At 37.6% G+C, this 20,706-nt stretch overlaps 1 protein-coding gene across 1 annotated transcript; it reads left to right on the top strand.

The window, feature by feature from the left end:
- Window positions 1–428: 428 nt before the first annotated feature.
- On the top strand, window positions 429–13,925 carry LOC110456174 (tyramine beta-hydroxylase-like). The gene is made up of 7 exons (XM_021506745.1): window positions 429–698; window positions 6,228–6,459; window positions 7,897–8,076; window positions 8,581–8,753; window positions 10,693–10,936; window positions 11,881–11,977; window positions 13,149–13,925. Exons 1-7 carry the CDS (start codon window positions 504–506, stop codon window positions 13,771–13,773), a joined length of 1,746 nt encoding a protein of 581 aa, XP_021362420.1. The 5' UTR covers window positions 429–503; the 3' UTR covers window positions 13,774–13,925.
- The last annotated feature ends 6,781 nt before the right edge of the window (window positions 13,926–20,706 follow it).

Below are 20,706 nucleotides of genomic sequence, written 5' to 3'. Positions count from 1 at the left end.
ATATATTTGGAGAAAATGGAAATTATAACAGGTTTTTCTTTCGTGTTACTTTTTGACATGGCATATCGGCAGGTGACTCAAGTCCGAAAAATGCCCCAAACCCAGACAAACTACACTGGAACTCTTTTTTGTTGGAGATATAACATGTGAAGCTGGGTCCATCTTCCTTAAACAGAGTTCCAATGTTTGTTATACATTGAATGAGACGAAGTGTTTGCGCAGGTTTTATTACGCACAAAAAATGCTTTGAAATTTGTAAACCCGTTATATATTATACCAATGCGTATTTTTAGGTATTTACTGGCGAATTTTGAGCTCCCTAACACCTCATGCATAGTTTATAACAACTACATAAGTCAATACGGGACGAGACACTTCACCCAACGGAAATCCGTCCCCTTCTAACACCAATCAGCGAGGGTGCTCTTATACTGTACACTCGATCTACCAAATCAAAGCTGTGTATAACATTTTATGTATGCATTCCATTCCGTCAGTCCAAAATGAATATCCTGATTGTTCTGTTGTGTTTTTCTTCAGCCTTGGGGTTCCCAAGTTTTCAGGACGAGATTCCTAATGGAGGAGAAGTACCACACCCATGTAAGGCTAATCATATCTGGAGGGGCGTCGGACATCTGAACCCGCTTGGAGGAGGTGACAGAAATCCTTTCGGTGCTGACTTCCAGAATGCTGGAGCTGTATGTATTATATGAACGAATGCATTGTTATATTTTCTGTGACTGTTGTTTTCCTCTGTCTTTCATGGGTGCTAAGACTGTAACCCTTATTTAGCGTCCGTAGATGTTCAATTACGTTTTTAATTGTATCGTCGGATATCATTCTGGAGGCAAAACAAAACAAAACAGTGTAATAAATATCCCAATATTTTATAGAGGGTGATAGGTTAATATAATGACAATCGGCCACGTTACTATCCCGATCACTGTGCACTTTTACTTGACCAGTCTCAACAATCGGTCAAGGAAGTCATTGGCTGTCGGGTAGACGAAAAACACAACGACGAGGAAATCGACTAAATATTATGACCCCTTTGTTGTTTTTGTTTTAAACATATTTTATTGAAATTTATATACAATGGGATTTGTAACAATTTGTATTAAGCACTTTACCTATAGTAAATTAATACAAAATTTTAAGATGACAGACAGACAAATAGTTATTCTTAGTATAACAATCTAGTCCGAAGTATGGTTTTATAACAAAACTGACTTTCGTATTGAATTATGTAATAAAACATCAGGGTATCTCGGGCCATGTGATTTTTCCTTCGAACAGAACAAGTGATAGTCTATTCACTTGTTCATCACATCCCGTGCCTTGTAGCTTTCTCCTGTGCATTCAATCATTGCTGGTACCTCCGTCTCCACTAGTCTTACTGGCCAGAGAAAGATCAAGCACATGGCCTTATTTTATTACATATATTATAGATTTACATTGTATACACTAGAACTCATTAATATTAGAGAGTCAGATTAAGAGAAAGACAGAGAGATGCTAGATTCGGTTTAGTTGGTGAACATGAAGGAGAACAAAAAATATACTAAATAATAATGCAAGGTCACGCCAGTGGCTTGTAGACTTTAACCCAAATAAATCTGAAACTATCCTCATAAGAAGGAAAATAAACCCTCCCAATCACACTCCCTTACTTAATATGAACCAAGTTCCAATAAATAACGTATCTTTCCATCAGCACCTCGGTGTCTTTTTCTCCTCAAACGTAGTTGGTCAGTTCATGTCAATTACATCATCTCTAAAACGTCACCTAAACTTAACATCAGGCGAACCTTAAAATTTCAGTTTGATAGAAATACTCTACAATCAATATATTTTTCATTTATAAGACCTCTACTTGAGTATAGAGAAATAGTGTGGCGGAACATACCGAATGAGTTGGGAAAGAAACTTGAAAACCTCAATATTGAAGCCGCTCGAATTGTAACAGGTGCAACTAAATTAGTAAGCATTGACAAACTTTTCAATGAATCAGCTCGGGTCAGTTTATTCGATCGGAGGCAAAATTATGAAATTATCAAGTTCCATAAAATGTTCTATCAATACACACCTGAATATTTATATAGCCTTATCCCATGTACTGTATCGGAAGGGCATCGATATGATACCAGAAACTCCGACCATGCCTTTATTACTCCAATATTGAGCAAAACTTCCTTTTATAAGCAGTCATTTCTACCTTCTGTTATAGACCAATGGAATAGTCTTCCACAAAATGTACGATCAAATCCGTCTACTTCTGCTTTAAAATCCTATCTTGCCAAGTAACATACTAAGAAAACGCCTACCTATTACAACGTTGGTACCCGCAAGGGCCAAATATATCACGCACAACTACGAATGGAGCGTAGCTCCTTAAATGGTCATTTATTTGCTAAAAATATTGCTCCATCTCCATTATGCATGTGTGGTGAAGTCGAAGAAAATAAACATTTTTTATTGGAATGTAACAGGTGCGATCAAATAAGAAGACGCTACCTACAATGTTTGCCCCATAATATTACTTTCGAGTTATTATTATTTGGAGATGATTCGATTTCATTTGCTGAAAATAAGTTAATATTTCTAGCTGTACAAAATTATATTCTTAAAACTTGCAGATTTTCTATAACTGAATAATATGACATGTAAACTTGTACAATATATATCTTACCCCAACCACCTAACTCTAAGGAAGTTTAAACTATTGTTTTTTCCATTAATTATTGGTATATACATATGCGTGTGTTGTGTGTATGAATGGTGTTATCATCACGTACTGGATATATTAGTTGCTGTTTAGTATACTTGGTGATAGGTTTACATAAGTGTCTGTGACACTTGTTGCTATTTCCCTTTGTCTTTTCTGTTCATTGTAATAACATGCTTGAACTGAAATAAAAGAAAGTTTAAACTAAGGAGTGCAAAAAATATACTCAAAATCTGTTAGTATTTAGAATAAATTGTTGCGCCAGTTTGGCTATTAGGATGTTTCCTTGGTATGACAATTCATTATTACCGTATAGTAGTAGCTGCAAGTAAAGTGGAATAAAATCATTTAATTCGCGGTAGAGTTTAATTCTCTGACCCGCATAATTATTACAAATTAAAAAGAAGTGATATGTATCTTCGATAGGATGGCCACATTCACAATGTTGAAAATCTTTTAAATTAGCATGAAATAAGTAATTGTTTAGGGTACTAGAGTTATTTCTCAATCTGGTGTGTAACATATTACTTTTTCGGTCACCAATAAGATAATATATAGGGACTTGTACTGTATTTGGCTGACGAAGAGGATCTTTAAAAACTTATATGAAACGCTGTGTCTTATATCAAGGTTTTACTGGTTCAAGAATTGGATTGTGGAAGGGGAAACAGCTTTGTTAATTGGAGTCCTGGAATAGGTAAACAGTAATTTTCAGCAATACGGAGGTTATAGTGTGTGTTTTCTGAAACTGTAGGAGGAAGTAAAGATGTAAGATAGTTTGGTATAAGATTCTTATGAATTTTGTAAATAAGTTGTAATTTCCGTCTAGTTCTACGTTCAGTTCAAGTTTCTAGACCAGTTTCAAAACACAATGATTCTCTACTTGAGAAAGGCGGTAACCCGGTGATAACCCTTGCAGCTATCAGTTCATGTTTTTTCTAATATGTCTGCACCCATTCCTCACAACAGTATTCTAATAGAGGAAGAATAAATGATCTAAACATTTTATTTAAAATTATTTATTCAAATAATGTTTCGTAAACCACTTAACTGCTTCGATACCTTCATACAAATATTTTCAATAAGGGTACTCCACTTACAATTTTCGTCCAAAAGTAGTCACATGTGCCTATGATTGTCAACAAAATCAAAACTTACATTATTCAATTTTAAATAGATAACATACTCAAGTTCAAAGTTAGAGATCAGTAAAGCTTTCGTTTTTGCAGGGTTGAATTTCACCAGCCAAATATCCGCCCAATTTTGATTTTTTTCCAGGTCATTATTAATCTTGGTTTCAATATTCTGGGGAGATGCACCAGAATATAATAAAGACGTCAGCAAATAATTGAGACAAGCTTTCAAGATTATCATATGTATCATGAATATATACATGTAAACTAAAAAATAAAGGGCCTAGTACTGAGCCTTGAAGGACTCTAGCATTAATATATTTAATAGAAGACTTATCATTACCAATAAAAACTTGCTGTCGTCTATTACTAAAATTACTACTTACCCAGTCTAATAACTTTCCCGTTATACCATAGCTAGCTAGTTTCACTTTCAGTCCCTTGTTCCACACACGATTGAATGCTTTAGATATATCACAAAAACTGAACAGGTAGGATGCTTTTTTTTCTAAATTTTCGCATAATGTGTGATAAATTTCTATCACTTGATGAACTGTAGAGTGACCAGGTTGGATTCCAGATCAGAATTTATGTACTAATGAATTATCTAACATATAGTTATTTAATTTTTTTACAATCAATCGATCAAAAACTTTACCAACAGTGCTAAGTAATGATATTGGTCTATAATTTGGAGAATCATGTTTATCCCCCTTTTTAAATAAAGGCACCACTACAGCTTGTTTCCACTGGTTTGGAAAGATACCAGTATCCATAGAAGATCTAAATATAAGGGATAGAGGGAGAGCTACTGAACTTGCTATATTTTTTCAACATATAGTGGCTAATGGTGTCGCTACCCACAGCTTAACTAATATTTAAAGATGTTAAAATGTCTATAATGTCATTCATGCGAAACGGTACAGTTATTAATGGTACGGTAGCTGTATGTAAGTGGAGTCAGTCCGAAGTTCTACTGTCGGTACGTCAATGTTAGTATCATCGATTGTCGAGATGGAAACAAAGTAATCATTTAGGATGTGAGCTTTGATGTCGTTTGCCATTTCTATTTTCCTGTTTTATTTCTAAGAGGAGTCATACTATTGGAATAATCTGAAGTTATTATGCGGACAATTTTCCAAACATTTCTAGGGTTCGAATCAGAGTATTGATATAAAATACGTTTAATGTCCGCGTAAAAAAAGTTCTCTTAATAGTAATTCTTTTTAAACTTTCCATAAAACGAGGCTTACGGATTTCTTCGTATTTGGGATCAACAACGTCAGTGATAGTATGAACAGATTCTGCATTGGACACCGATTCAGGATTTAAGTCCACGACGGTATAATACCATTACCATATTTACCTTTGGCTATTGTTGTTTTGAGATTTGATAGTAATATTTAGTTAACTATCTTCTTTAAGGCAATTATTATTTGCTTTTTCGTGTTTTGGAGACTAGTAATAACTTCTTTCAGATTTTTTTCCCTTTTTGGTGTGACCTTTAGTTCATTTTAGAACATAGTACTCATTTTACAGTAAGGACTGTCTGCTAACTTAGCTTCAAATAAATAAGAGTTTGTTGTTAGTATATATTGATTAACACTGAATTGGAACCATTGCAAATTTGTACATTTTGTTACAGAAAAAGGGAGTCTGAAAATCATCTTCCTATCACTTCATTAATTTCAGATTGTTCATACCCTTTTTTTTTATTATTCCATTGGCGATTAAATCAATTTTTACTAAGCACATTATAAAAATGTTTTGTGCCTTTCTGTATTTTAGTAAATATTTGTAAATTTCTTGGAATAAATTAATAGTCTATTTCTGGATGAGTCATGTCACACCATCTGCAAAGCTCCCTTCAGAATAGGGAATTTGCGTTTGTGCCTTCTACTTTGGGACACAAAAGTATCAAAAGTATGGTATTTCAATGAAATAGCAGTATAAAGTCAACATCAGATCCGCTCTATTACAAGGAGTCTTAATATTTCTACTTTAGTACATTTCGATATTTCCATGCAAGAAAGACATCTTTCCAGAAGAGATTTTTACAATTATTATGAAAAACGGAAATATACTCTGATCCACAATGAACGATAAGGTTTTTATCATAGTTAATTAAAAATAATTTGTCGTGTTCCTATTATTGAAAATAATCTTCGAATCAAAGACAATCTTAATAAAGAATTATATTACTAATTGGATGTTAAACGAAAAATTATCAGTTGTGAATGGTGATAAAAATGTACAAAGACATCAAGAACTATTTTCGTATTTGGAAAATATTGAAATAGGTGTAAATATAATAAGGAAAAACGTCATTTAACAGACCCATGTGTAAAGGCACGTTTATATTTTCTTAGACATGGACAACGGCCTTGTGTGAGATGGACTCTGACGAGGACGGGCAGACTAACGGGGAGGAGCTGGGGGACCCAGAATGTGTCTGGGCTAAAGGCGATACCCCAGCGGTCACAGTCGGTATCAGTCACCCTGGGGTGTGTACTCCTTACTCCGATCCCTCGTGCCAGGTGGCTAACCAATGGATTGACTGCGATGTCAGACAGCTCCAATGTGACGCTCTAAGTGAAGAAGGTATGTACTACTAATTGGTCTACCCGTGTTATTGTTAAATGCTGATTTCTATTTCATTAAAAATTAATTTTGACATGTAAACGACAGGTGTCTCAGGAGACATAAAAAGTGAAAATACTGAAGAATATTCGTAGAAAACAAGCAAGACGAGCAGAATCCTTAATGTCGCACTTGTTCGTTAAGGATACCTGGCCCACTGCGCCGTGGTTTTTCGTATACACAGTAGCCTCCCATTTATTTCGCTTTAAATATAACCGTAGTACAGTTTTCCCGTGACAAAGTCGTTGGACTAGGTAGCTCAGTCGGTTAAGAGTGACAGTATAACAATCGGAAGACCAAGGTTCGAATCATGTAGTAGCCATGTTTGTTTTTCTAAAGAGAATAATATTGTTGATTAGTTTTGATTATGTCATCTTCATTATGTTTTCCAAAAGGTATTCTTTTCCTTTGAAAAATGATTTATCAAAGTTATAGTTATTCCGGAAAAATAAGTTTCGAATGCATATTTTAATTTTTGTCACTGGTACGGGGATCCTTAATATTGATTTTAAATATGCTGAAAACGGTATATATATACAAAGGGGTCTTTTGAGCTCATCTCGTTATTCCTTTTTAATCCTAAAAACATGTATGTCAAATACATGTTACCCAAATGAGTACGATATATATATATTGCTAACAGACCAACACATTTCAATGAGTGTTTTTAGATACGCCCTTTTTAGACCGGCCAGATTTCCCAACAGTACTGTTGGTATACCTTTTTCTGTAAACGCTGTTAAAGCCCCTTTCCCAGTGATCCATTTAACCGAACTTTACCAAAATACCAAATGAGATTGAATTAATTTGACATCAAAATTGTACTCCACAATACGATATAAACATCTCGACAGATTTTGAAGGGAGCTTTGCAGTAATGATTTAAACGGATAATCATGTCGATTCTTTCAGTATTCTTTCATATTTTCATTAATTTCGAGTTAAAATTACGGTTTTATGTACAATTATTCGCTTAGTCTAACAATGCGCAAATGAAAAGGCGATTTTGTAGCTGCGCAAAGAAGATAGTTGTGGTCATCAAGGTTTCAACCAACAGAATCTACCATCTTGTATCCTGACAGATGAAACTAACGTATAGATAAGACTAAGTAATACATCTCCAGCACACACGCAGGCATACACACATAGGGAGATATTAGCCAGGTGGCATAGGACTAGTAGTTAGCGCCTGATAAGGCAGCTCCTGCGAATTCCTCAATATTGTATTGATTAATATATATGCTAATTGTATTGACTGTAAAACATTGTATATCTATGTACTGTAAAGCGCTTTAGAGTGGCTTATGTTAGCTAGATAGGGCGCTATATCAAATGTTGTATATTATTAATATTATTATTATTATTATTATGATATATCTATATTATTTCTATTTTCAGGAATGCAAAACATAACTGTACGTTTTCCTATGACGGCGGTGCCCGCTAACGAGACGAACTATTACTGCATGCTGTTTGAACTACCGACAGATGAGGACTACCACATGGTCGCTACCACTCCTTACATAGATAACGAGGAGGTCATGCATCACATTATATTATTCGGCTGTGACGAAACAGGTAGGGGGATCTGTTGTTTAGGCGTGGCACACATGGTACATGGATCTGTTGTTTAGGCGTGGCAAACATGGTACATGTATCTGTTGTTTAGGCGTGGCACACAAGGTATATATATATGTTGTTTAGACGTGGCACACAATGTACATGTATCTGTTGTTTTGTAAAATAATTAATTGTTGATAATGTTATTAAAATCAGTTTACATGTAAGTTTTATTCAGATTCCTATATAGAATACATTATATATTTTCAGATCCATTCATGCATATGAGACAAGGTTGAGGGTGTCTTGTAAAATACCTTCACATCTCATTAGCTACAGAAAACATACAATAAACTAATTAGTCTGTTCATAGACTTTATCACCGAAATACATGGCTGGTTCGCTTAATATATCCTAGTCACACATATTCTAAAACTGCAGTCAAAGAGACAACGTTAAAATATACAAATTTTAAGAAACATGATTTAATTCCATTACTTATTTAAATGTAATTGTGTGTAGATAGCCCGATCACTGACGTTCCTGTGAACGTCCCTCGACCCTGTGGTATGATAGCACATCGACAATGTACGACGATGATTGGAATTTGGGCAGTGGGGTTCAGCGGCGAATGTGTGCACAGGGATATCGGCTTCAGAATAGGACGGAATGGCTTCAAAAAGGCAGCGTTCCAGGTAAGTAGATGAAACGTTCACGATTCTAGAAAGAGGAAGGTAAAGGAATACTGTGAACACAATAGACTTGCACAGGTGGTGAATATCTATTTTATTCTACGAAATGGCAGTTTTCACGTTTTGTATAGAAAATAAAAATGCATGTATTGTCGACTGTGTGTTTTTAGCTATTGTAAAATAGGTACTATATCTAGAAACAGTCGTTGTCATATTGAATTTCTTGATCAATTTTTGTTTGGCGATACTAACACATGCAAAAAATCTCAACAACAACAACAACAACAACAACAGAAACGAACAAACAAACGAGCAAGCAATATCAGAACGAGGCAACACCCTTTCCAAATACCGTACTAGCTGTCACGCAATGAAATCCCAGGTACACACATAACGCAAGATATTATACGATAATGTAAGTAAATGGTGGTTTCATGAAGCGTCCTATTTACTATAACACAATTACTGTGCATTCGTTGTTTTCTATATCATAGTGAGTCATGGAATCCGGTTTGAACGATCGGTCCGGATGTTGTAACTTATAATGTCAACAGGCTAAGTCGCGATATCTGGCCCATTGTATATAAATACTTGAGTTCAGATTAGTATTGGTTTTTCACCACAGCCACTGACGAAACACTTCTATACTTGTAAAACTCGCTTTCATCGTGACTGAACAAAACGCAATGATTTCTCATGGGTTTTTTCTCTCTACCATACCCTCTTTCAATCACTCACCAATATCAATCTATAAATATGGCTAATCAGTCCTGCCCCTGCAGGTCGGAGATTTGGAAAAGAATACACCTACTGCTACTCACTGCATGTATCGTAAGAGGCGACTTATTTGGGAACCCCCTGCAGACTACGGGATTGAGTTTTGTGCCCTGTAATTTGGCACAAAAAAACAGCGACAAAAATCAATCTGCTTGGCAATACTTCACTTTTGGCTCTAGTGTTGAACGTTTGCCCAGGTGAGGAATGCAATCGGTTCTGTCCCCAGGCCGGGACATACCAAACTCCTTAAAAAGGGTAGTTGTTATACCCTTCTTAACTTTCAGCATTTAGGGGAATGACAACAACTGGTTCACCCGTTGTCAGTATAGTGTGACCGGGCGGAATGCTGTGCACGGTGCGTTAGGCATGGTATTTCAGTGAGATAGCACTCTAAAGTTGGCATCAGGTCAGTGCTGTCACAAGGAGGCAACTACACCAACATACACACATACACACATATACAATACACATGGAGGCACCTCCTTAAATGTTCCTCCTTAGCTGTTGATAGGACGATAATCCCTGTACAACCAGCAACCAAATGCTACATACATGTTATCATGAAAATACTGATATCAACAACATAATTTTGTTTACACTTTACGGTTTGGATATACAATATATGCTTTTAACTTTTAACAAAGTCAAACGATAACTCGGAAATATTAAGTGTACACCAATGTCTGCTAGGTACTGCATTATTCTCTTTTTTCACCTCTTAGCACTAATTGATGAGAAAATCGAAAGGAGGTTGTCCGATCGGTTTATTTAAAAAGTTCCGAATACGGGATCAGTAGTTAGCAGCTGCTTTCGGGCTATACAAATCCGTATTACCTGCTCAGGTTAAGGAACACATTGTTGTATCCGTTGTTATGTATTACTGCTTGGCTGTGTGAAAATGTGTAACGAAAGCGTCTGTCTTCTTCAATCTTTATTACAGAAGTCCCCGAATTCACCTCCTTTAGGAGAGTTCCTAAAAACAGTTACAAACTTATCTCCCTTCGACCATACATGGCATTGTCTCTCTCACCCATCACATACCATACATACAACACCGTATTTTGTATTTGATAAAAACGGTATTCATTAGCAAGTGCACTGCATGTAATAAAATATAAATATACTATCTCTTCATAGTTTAACAGAGTATTTCCTTTAAATCTAGTTCCATTGGAACAACCCCATGCTTCGTACCGATTTCATGGACAGTTCCGGAATGACACTGTATTTCACGGCAAATCGTCGCGTGCACGACGCCAACATCATGATGATTGGTCAGAATTACCTTGCAATCCCTCCAGGAGAGACGGAATACACAGCCGAAGCCACGTGCACAAAGGGCTGCACGTCAAAGAAGTGGTCCGATACCGTCTACGTTACCAGGGCGCTCAACCACATGCACTATATGGGTAGGACAGATTTATTTATCGAATTGTATACAAGTGTTAGAAAATAATAATATTCATACATAATAATAGATATCATCATAAAGAAAATGAACAAAAAAGTGGGAAAGTCTGTTTCTAATGGAATATAGAAGTAAATACGAAAACAAACACATCACCGTACTTGTAAGCGTCGACACGACACGACAAGTTCGGAAATCGCACTTATTCCAAGCTTCAGTGTGACACAGAGCATAAGCTTATGGTACTGTACCATCTAAGTATACAATAATACATGAAATACTTAAAGGGAGGGAACTTCTTAAAATGACATATTTTGGATTCGTTTTCAGCATCATAATTTCAAAAGTATTCAACGAAAATATGCAATATATTCACCATCCTGAAAAAAAAAATTCTTTCTGATTGGCTAGCTAGTCGCAGACATTAAAAACTAGGAATTCACCGCTCTGCATCTACAGTAAAATACACATGCCACACCGCAATTAGCATAACATTTCACAAAACTGGTCGTTTACGTTGGTTTCTGTCAACAGAGGGCTGACATTTCCTGTCCGACTAACGGTAATTTAAAAATTGGAAACTGATGCATAGCTCATTTTCAAGAATAAAATGTCTTTGAGGTGGTGTTTGCATTGTATGTATTCCTTGATAATTTCAAAATTAAGATGCAAAAGACAAATTTACTTAACGCAGGGAGATTGTAAGTGGATACAAAGCTGTATATAATGGTTGAAAGTGAACATTTAGTGAATGTAGCGCGCAAATGTTTTATTGTTTAAATTATATAAACAAAATAGTGAATCAAAAACATTGTCTTTAACCAGGTAAAATGTTATCCTTACAAGTGTATATATTTAATCCTACAAGTACATTCAAATGTTAGGATTACTAAGGTCTGTTAGCTTGTGAACGGAAAGGTCCTCATTTCTTGTCTTTTTTTTCAGGGCGTAAGCAGAGAATTGAACACTACAGGGACGGAGTAAAACTACGGGACGTGACCTACGACGAACTGTATAGCTACGACAGTCCGGTCCTTTACGAGTAAGTGAATTGAGAATACCGTGTGTAACAGCAACGGCAAGGGTCTTATGGCGACGGGTGCCTAGGGGACACCGCCTGTTGCAACGGGAACAGCAGATCAATTCTGGTTTCTTCCATGTTCCGTTCGTTGACAAACAATGTAAAAAACAACCCGATTCTTTAGGGAGAGCCCACATTAGTCACCTTTTTCAATGTCCCCTAAACAGAAAACAAGAAAAAGAAACCACCCCCGATTCTGCAGGGGGGGGGCACTTTAGCCGATCATATAATGGGATCGGTAGGCGTATTCTTTCCTCGAACCTGAACGGGTTGATAACGTAAGTAAAAGACTGACGTCTAATTAATCATTCAAGTACAGTCGAATTAATGTTACCGTCTTAAGGTTCCATTGAAATGTTCAAGTCCTATATACCATCTGATTTATCGTCAAATGTTAATAGTCTTAAGTCTCTAGTTTTATCATAAAAATCACCTTGATTGTCTTTAGGTTTGGGATAAAGCACTTGAATACAAATGTAGCACAGACACTTTCGTTGACCAGGTAGCTTAATCGCTATAAATAGCGATTGTATAACAATCTGAAGTCCAGAGTTCGAACCCCGGTCTAGCCCTGCTCAATTTTTAACACCCGGAACACTGCTGTTGATTATGTTTTGTTTATTTCATCTTAATTATTTCTCATAAAAGTCCCGTAAGTTATATTTTCCCCCAGAAATGATAGATCAAAGCTGTAATCGTGCCGGATAAAAACAGTGTCCTCCTATACTTTGTTACAGTGTATTGGTACATTTGTAATGGTACGGTGCCGTTAAAAATGCTTTAGGATAAAATCCAACTTTATAAACAATATTCAGTGAGGTCATATTCAAATTTTCTTACCGAATAATGCGTTGTGATCTTGTTTTGTACTTTGGTTCCTTTGTGACGGCGGTCGGTTTCCATACGTCAAGTTTAAAATTATTTCTCATTGAAGCAATTCTTCTTTGATGTTAATATAACGCCAATAAACGGGATTGCTGTTATTTTCTTTTAAATATCAACAGCAAAACGTTCATTAAAATGAACATAGTAGCAAACATTACATAAAGTCTTCCAATATTTTACTTTAGAAAATTCTCTTATTAACGTTGAAGACTTTAATAAGACTTTAAATATAAATCGTCTTTCACAGATTCCAGGATCCAATTGAGTTGCGACCAGGGGATGAACTGAAGACCACATGTACATACAGGTCTATCGGCAAAGACAAGACTACATTTCAAGGGGACGGAACTGCCGATGAAATGTGTTTCGGATTCCTTACCTTCCACCCTGCTGAAAACATTCAGATGCCGTATTGCACTGCCTGGAAGGGAATAGATCTTTGTAAGATTCATAGTTTAAAACAAGATTTTCCAGTTGTCGATGGCTGCAACGTTCATGCTCTCCTGAACAACACGCATCCGGACACTATTCGTTTGGATACCGAACTCTTTAGTCGTTGTACACCCTTTCAATCGTGCCGAAAGGAATGCAAAGAGTTCCTCAAAGAAGAGCTACGCCGTAACAAATGCATCCAGGGAGATCTTGCAGACTACTTCCGGCTATATGCGACACGTTCTCGGGACAATATGTTATTCTGGGCAGCAATTGATTCTTGTAAAGCCGAGATTGCAGCGGACGCGTTTCAATGTGACGCTTCTAAATGTAATAACTCGAGTAGTGTTTGCGAAATAGTCGGGGGTGTTGGTAGTGTCGCAGCCTCAATGACTGTCGTGAGTTTCTCTCTTCTCATCAATCTGTTGATGAAAATATAGGCTATTAACTGGTGAATTGTCTCTCATATCGCCAGCTGAGCTTCATAGTTTGACTACTTATCATTTGAAAAAAATGCTATCTTTTCGCAGTTTGTTTTGCCTGTCTTAATTTCCCGTTAAGATAATGTCGTGGTGTCAATAAAACCATAATTCGAACTCGAAATCGGTAAAACTATTAAAAACTATATCAAAGCCAATATCTACATGGAGAAGATTGAAAACAAAAACAAGGAAAATACGACCAGGCGGTCCGGAAGGTCAAACGTCTTCTGCTTCATTGGCGATAGTGGCGTGTAAAGTAATATCACTTCCTCAACGCCAGAACACATGAAGTCACATAACAAAACAATAAAACACACTTATGAACAAAAACAAACTGTTCCTCATATCACACAAGGAAATATAACACCTTCTTATTAGATCATATTTGAGACCATAAACTATTTCCGTAGTCCTTATTAATCGGTAACTTTGGAAAACCTTTAATTGTAAGGTTGTCCTTCAGCAGTCAACATCTTACGAATCCATTTCGATATATTTTCATTCGCTCCCATTGAAGCTGTGTAAACCGTGACTGCGTATAAATTACCGTATACGCAGTGAGATTCCTTGAAGACCATTGTTTCCAATTGATGACGTAATTTACATTGTGACGTCATAATGGTAACATTGGAGATCCATTGCTGCTCGCAGGCTGTAGGCTGTTCATTTGTTTTGATTTACGCACGTTACGGAGGTTTTGTACCATTATAAAAGCAAATGTATTGGAGTTGGCTTTATTCTGAGTGTGCCATCATAGTAGGAAAATATGTAAATATAAGAACTGATCTTCAGTTTGACTGCGTATACGGTAGTATGAACGCAGTTGGCAACGAACATATTCTATGGAGCTATGGAGCGCTGTTACGCGCTCCATAAATACTATGTTCGTTGCCAACTGCGTTCATACTACCGTATACGCAGTCAAAATGAAGGTCAATCCTAAAATGTAAACATTGTAGTTGGGGAACTATCGTACAGCTTAGTTAGTGGAGTTATGAAAAATAGGTACTGAATTTCTAGCAAGGGCATTGTATCACGTTGCTTCGAAACAGTACCTGTGTGTCTTCGGAGTCGAAGAATTTGTTGAAAAAGTGATGAATGTGGCGAAACTTGCCTGAAGCGATCGCTGGTGACTAGGCAGCTCATTCGGTTTCTCAAATTCGAATTCTAGTCTGCCCGTTGTATATACAATTTTATCATATGAATACCGTGTTATGCAGTGTCATGAAGCCATCACATAAATTATGTTTATGAAACGTGGGTAATATCACTCCGAAAATGACGTCACAATCGAATAGGAACAATCAATGTGACGTCACGTCATCGTGAAGCGCAAATTTCATCGTTTCAGAGGCGGTCAAGTGCAAAATATTCGTTCAGATCACAATTATACAGTTTACTTTGAATAATATGATAAAAATAATCTGTCATTCGTTTCCCTTCATATTAGATTGATGATACTCGTTTTGGATTTTTCATATTTGCTAGCTAGAGGCTCGCAAGCATGAAAAACATGTTTCATAATCTAATATGAAGGGAAACTTATGGCTGGTCCTCTATTTCTGTTACATTTTGTAGCAGTAAGGCGATTGTTTACAACGCCTATCCGTTTGATATAACAAAAGTTTCGAAGTCCATTTCACCTTTAACAAATATTCTATCTCATCATTTTGGTATGACCAGTGAATATTCTACCACGCTTGCGAGGTAACGACCATTTTCATTGCTTAATAACAATGGATTAATGGACGGTAGACCATGCCCGTGCGAGCATTACTTTCCAGCAGACCAACGGTCTTCCCTTACAAAACCATCAATCTCAAATGCTACTGGTTTCATTTTAGGGTACCTGCTATTCATTTTTTATGTATTTGAAGATTTTCCAGGGGACACAGAATAAGAATCTATTTAACCTCGGGATCTACTTAAAACCTGTCAAGCGCTCAAGTTGATTTCACGTTTTGACGAGCTATGTCGATAGATTGGTGGATTTGATGGATTGAAATAAACATCTGGTATAAAGCATAACGTCAGTGTTGATTGTTTATCGTCTGTTGACTGAATGGTAACTAAACATGTGATATCCTTCCCAAATATATCAAGGTTAAATAGACGAATTTGGAAAACTGCCCACAGAGTCAGAAATTTATTAGAAAACCGCGCAGCTTGTAAAATATAGGCATCACGTGACAAATATTAGCGTGTGCAAATTAACAGCATACTTTTAATAATCAGATAATCTAGGTCAACTTGCTTATCAAAGGCGTGGGGACACTGAGGAAAACAGCAACAAGGCTTTCTCTACATTTTACTTGGTAGAATAGATATAATCACTATATGTTTATATATTATGGTGGAATATATAACTCGAAAATGTTGGAAAAGCAATTAACGAACGCCGCTTGCTCACACATTGACTATTTCTTGAATAAATGCTAAGTTTGTTTTGAAGACAAACAGTAATTGAAAACTTATTTTGCGAGCTAAGAAGGCGGAATGGGTAAACATATTACCCCTCCCCCTGACTGCCTGTAGTATAATAGAACTATATGGCGAAATGTCTCGATAGATTATGACAGGGGACGTTACTGACTAGTGATTTATTGTCAGCGGTTTAGAGTAGAGACATCAGTCACAGGGTCATTTACTCACTTTGCTTGACAAAGGAAACAGACGTTTTCGAAAACTCTCAAAACAAGTTTTCAATTACTTTTTGTGTTCAAAACCAACTTGGCAGTTATTATTTGATACACTAATATGGTTATCATTTTTTAAGGTTGACTGTTCGCAAACTATTAAGTAACAATATAAAAAGGGTTGTCAACGTTTAACCGGTCATTTGGTCGGAAGACCACGAACCGGTTACCAAAATCCATATTCTAATAGTCGGACATTACTACCCGTTTGGTGAGCCCCATGACATAAAACATATAACGTATTGTCGTTATGTATTGTTTGATTACTAAACTGACCGATTAAACGGTTACTCGATGCGAACATTGTTCTAGTAAGCGCTTATCAAAATGACCGGTTTGGCAAACAAACCAACAATATATATATGTATATAGGATAATATTTGAGTTAAGCTGACGGAGCCTGGACCCTTCTAGTTAAGCTGACGAAGCCTTGACCCTACTCGTTAAGCTGACGGAGCCTGGACCCTACTCGTTAGGCTGACGGAGCCTGGACCCTACTCGTTAAGCTGACGGAGCCTGGACCCTACTCGTTAAGCTGACGGAGCCTGGGCCCTACTCGTTAGGCTGACGGAGCCTTGACCCTACTCGTTAAGCTGACGGAGCCTGGACCCTACTCGTTAAGCTGACGGAGCATTAACCCTACTCGTTAGGCTGACGGAGCGTGGGACCTACTCGTTAAGCTGACGGAGCCTGGACCCTACTCGTTAGGCTGACGGAGCCTGTGCCCTACTCGTTAGGCTGACGGAGCCTGGACCCTACTCGTTAAGCTGACTGAGCCTGGACCCTACTCGTTAGGCTGACGAAGCCTGGACCCTACTCGTTAAGCTGACGGAGCCTGGACCCTACTCGTTCTCTAGATGTGTCTGTCCGGTTAAGGATTCCTGTACCACTGTCAAAACAAATAAGGAAAAATAATAACGATGGGGAAACATGATAAGCAACAGTGCTTTAGTGTAAAAATCCAATGGGGGAAGACCAGGATTGGAACCTGGTTCAGTTCCGCCATTCCCTCTAAGCTACGTGGTCAACGGTAGTTACCCGCCCAAATCGTACAACAATCGTGTTCAACCCTTAATTTAGAGAATGTTACTCTACACACGAAAAGTGGAACTAGCGATCCTTAAAAATAATTTATTGGACGGGCTAGTACAGCATATGGATATTTGTCTTATTGTTGTGTTTGTGAAGGAGAGGAGGGAAGAATCTGTGTGAGCTTCACTGAACAACTGCTTAAATGGAATCTTTGAACGGAAAAGTTGCCATCATTACAGGTATATGTTGCTAAAAGTAGCTGAAATTCGAGTCGTCTCGGTTGGGTATAACCATATCTTTGAGCAGATGTGTAGCTTTTAATTTTAAATGTAGTGTAAGGGATTTCATAAGTATACCTGTCGCCTGGTTTTATTGAATTTGTATGCGGTACATGTAACACTATATATGCGTGTACACAGGTAACCAGCTAGGACACAATCACACGTTATATAGCACTAACTACGTGTTGAGATAACACACTTCCAGTTACATAGACTTCGTCTCAGGTTTCCCATTTCCACTCTATAATCCACGAATAGTTCAACTTATACGAAATGACAACAAACAAACATAGAGGCTGCTGGCCTAAGTTATGTTTCTGTTGCACGTTTTTGTATGATGTCTTCTATTGGTTTTGCTGCTGGATATGTTTCAGGTGCTGCGTATTTTGTGGTCGACTTTTCATGAATGACATAATGGCTGTGGGGTATACTTTTAACACCATACGTTCTTTTTTTAGAACTGATAAAACATTATGGTGTAGTAAACTTGGAGTTCTCGTTCTATCAAATGACCTACGCCCCAGATCTGGTTTTAGAGCGATAACATGCACGTTAAACATTCTGTCATACGACTCACATGCAGCTAGTACGATCAATCATTTGTGTACCATGTGTGGTACATAACGATAAGAAACGAAATTTTGAAAAACAATCTTATACTTTCACATGTTTCTGTACTTACAGCCGACAACATCCGGTATAATGATATGAAAACTCGTCACTTTCATTTCATTCTGTATCATAAATAGTAACAGAATGGATGGTACAAAAAGATATGATAGCATTGGAATGCCGATATCAGACACCGTCACCAGATATGACCCACGGTTATAAAATACCTGATCACAATGCCGAAACAGCATTCGACGTTTGTATATTTTCGAAATTTCTTCTGTATCTTGTTGTTGATTATATGTTTATAAAAGAACCGTTAGATAATCAAAATTAAAACGCCTAATAGTATAATCAGCTGATCATCCTCCATATTCCAGGGGTTACGCTTACTTACGCTCTCTACACCCCTGGAATATGTCATAGCAAAATCGAAGGCTCATTGTGCGCCACCTTGATGATGAGACTATAAGACTAGTTCGATCCTTTGATATACATCAAAAGAATCTCGCAGTCACTTAACGGTACAAAATGACATGCTTTGAAGTCGGGCGTCTCTCCTTTGTAATCGATTGGTCAGCATTTTTTTTCCTGAGACCAATCAAACAGCTATTTCCGTGCCTTACAATTTTGCCATGACATATTCCACGGGTGTAGAGAGCGAAAGTCAATGTAACCCCTGGAGTATCGAGGATGCGAGTTGATAGGACTTTTGAGTTAATGATGATTTTCTCATTTGGCGAGTGAAGGCACAAGGATGTTAGTATATTGGATAAAATCGGTTGTAACGATTTCCTTTTTTTGTTGTAGAAGCGCCCAACATAACTTTGTAACTGATATTAATTGAATAGTTTCTGTCAATTCATTTAACCGCTATGATTGCCGCTGATGCTGGGTGCAATGAGACTAGATTAAACTCACACTCAATGAGATTAATATCGTGTACGTGATGACAGCCTTATCAAACGGTAATTTGTCACTGGATAATATTTCAGTTTCATGTTTCTGTACCATTGCTCATTTCGGCCGTTGTATTGGTACAGAAACATACAAAAACAAGGTTTGATAACAACTTTCCTTTCATGTCATTATGTATCAACCATGGTACACAATGATGTGATTGTTCGTATCATTGTGTAGCAAAGAAAGTGTAGCAAATGGCGTAGGTCATTTGATAGGACGAGAACTCCAAGTTTACTACACCATAATGTTTTATCAGTTCTAAAAAAAGAACGTATGGTGTTAAAAGTATACCCCACAGCCATTATGTCATTCATGAAAAGTCGACCACAAAATACGCAGCACCTGAAACATATCCAGCAGCAAAACCAATAGAAGACATCATACAAAAACGTGCAACAGAAACATAACTTAGGCCAGCAGCCTCTGTGTTTGTTTGTTGTCATTTCGTATAAGTTGAACTATTCGTGGATTATACAGTGGAAATGGGAAAAGACGACTCGAATTTTAGCTACTTTTAGCAACACATACCTGTAATGATGGCAACTTTTCCGTTCAAAGATTCCATTTAAGCAGTTGTTCAGTGAAGCTCACACAGATTCTTCTCTCCTCTCCTTCACAAACACAACAATAAGACAAATATCCATATGCTGTACTAGCCCGTGCGCCCTTCGAGTCCAATAAATTATTTTTAAGGATCGCTAGTTCCACTTTTCGTGTGTAGAGTAACATTCTCTAAATTAAGGGTTGAACACGATTGTTGTACGATTTGGGCGGGTAACTACCGTTGACCACGTAGCTTAGAGGGAATGGCGGAACTGGACCAGGTTCCAATCCTGGTCTTCCCCCATTGGATTTTAACACTAAAGCACTGTTGCTTATCATGTTTCCCCATCGTTATTATTTTTCCTTATTTGTTTTGACAGTGGTACAGGAATCCTTAACCGGACAGACACATCTAGAGAACGAGTAGGGTCCAGGCTCCGTCAGCTTAAAGAGTAGGTCCCAGGCTCCGTCAGCCTAACGAGTAGGGTCCAGGCTCCCTCAGCTTAACGAGTAGGGTCCAGGCTCCGTCAGCCTAACGAGTAGGGTCCAGGCTCAGTCAGCTTAACGAGTAGGGTCCAGGCTCCGTCAGCTTAACGAGTAGGGTCCAGGCTCCGTCAGCCTAACGAGTAGGGTCCAGGCTCAGTCAGCTTAACGAGTAGGGTCCAGGCTCCGTCAGCTTAACGAGTAGGGTCCAGGCTCCGTCAGCCTAACGAGTAGGGTCCAGGCTCCGTCAGCTTAACGAGTAGGGTCCAGGCTCCGTCAGC

The sequence above is a fragment of the Mizuhopecten yessoensis genome, unplaced genomic scaffold (assembly GCF_002113885.1).
Source record: "Mizuhopecten yessoensis strain PY_sf001 unplaced genomic scaffold, ASM211388v2 scaffold8537, whole genome shotgun sequence".
Classification (NCBI taxonomy): domain Eukaryota; kingdom Metazoa; phylum Mollusca; class Bivalvia; order Pectinida; family Pectinidae; genus Mizuhopecten; species Mizuhopecten yessoensis.
This window is presented reverse-complemented; position numbering and strand designations above follow the sequence as displayed.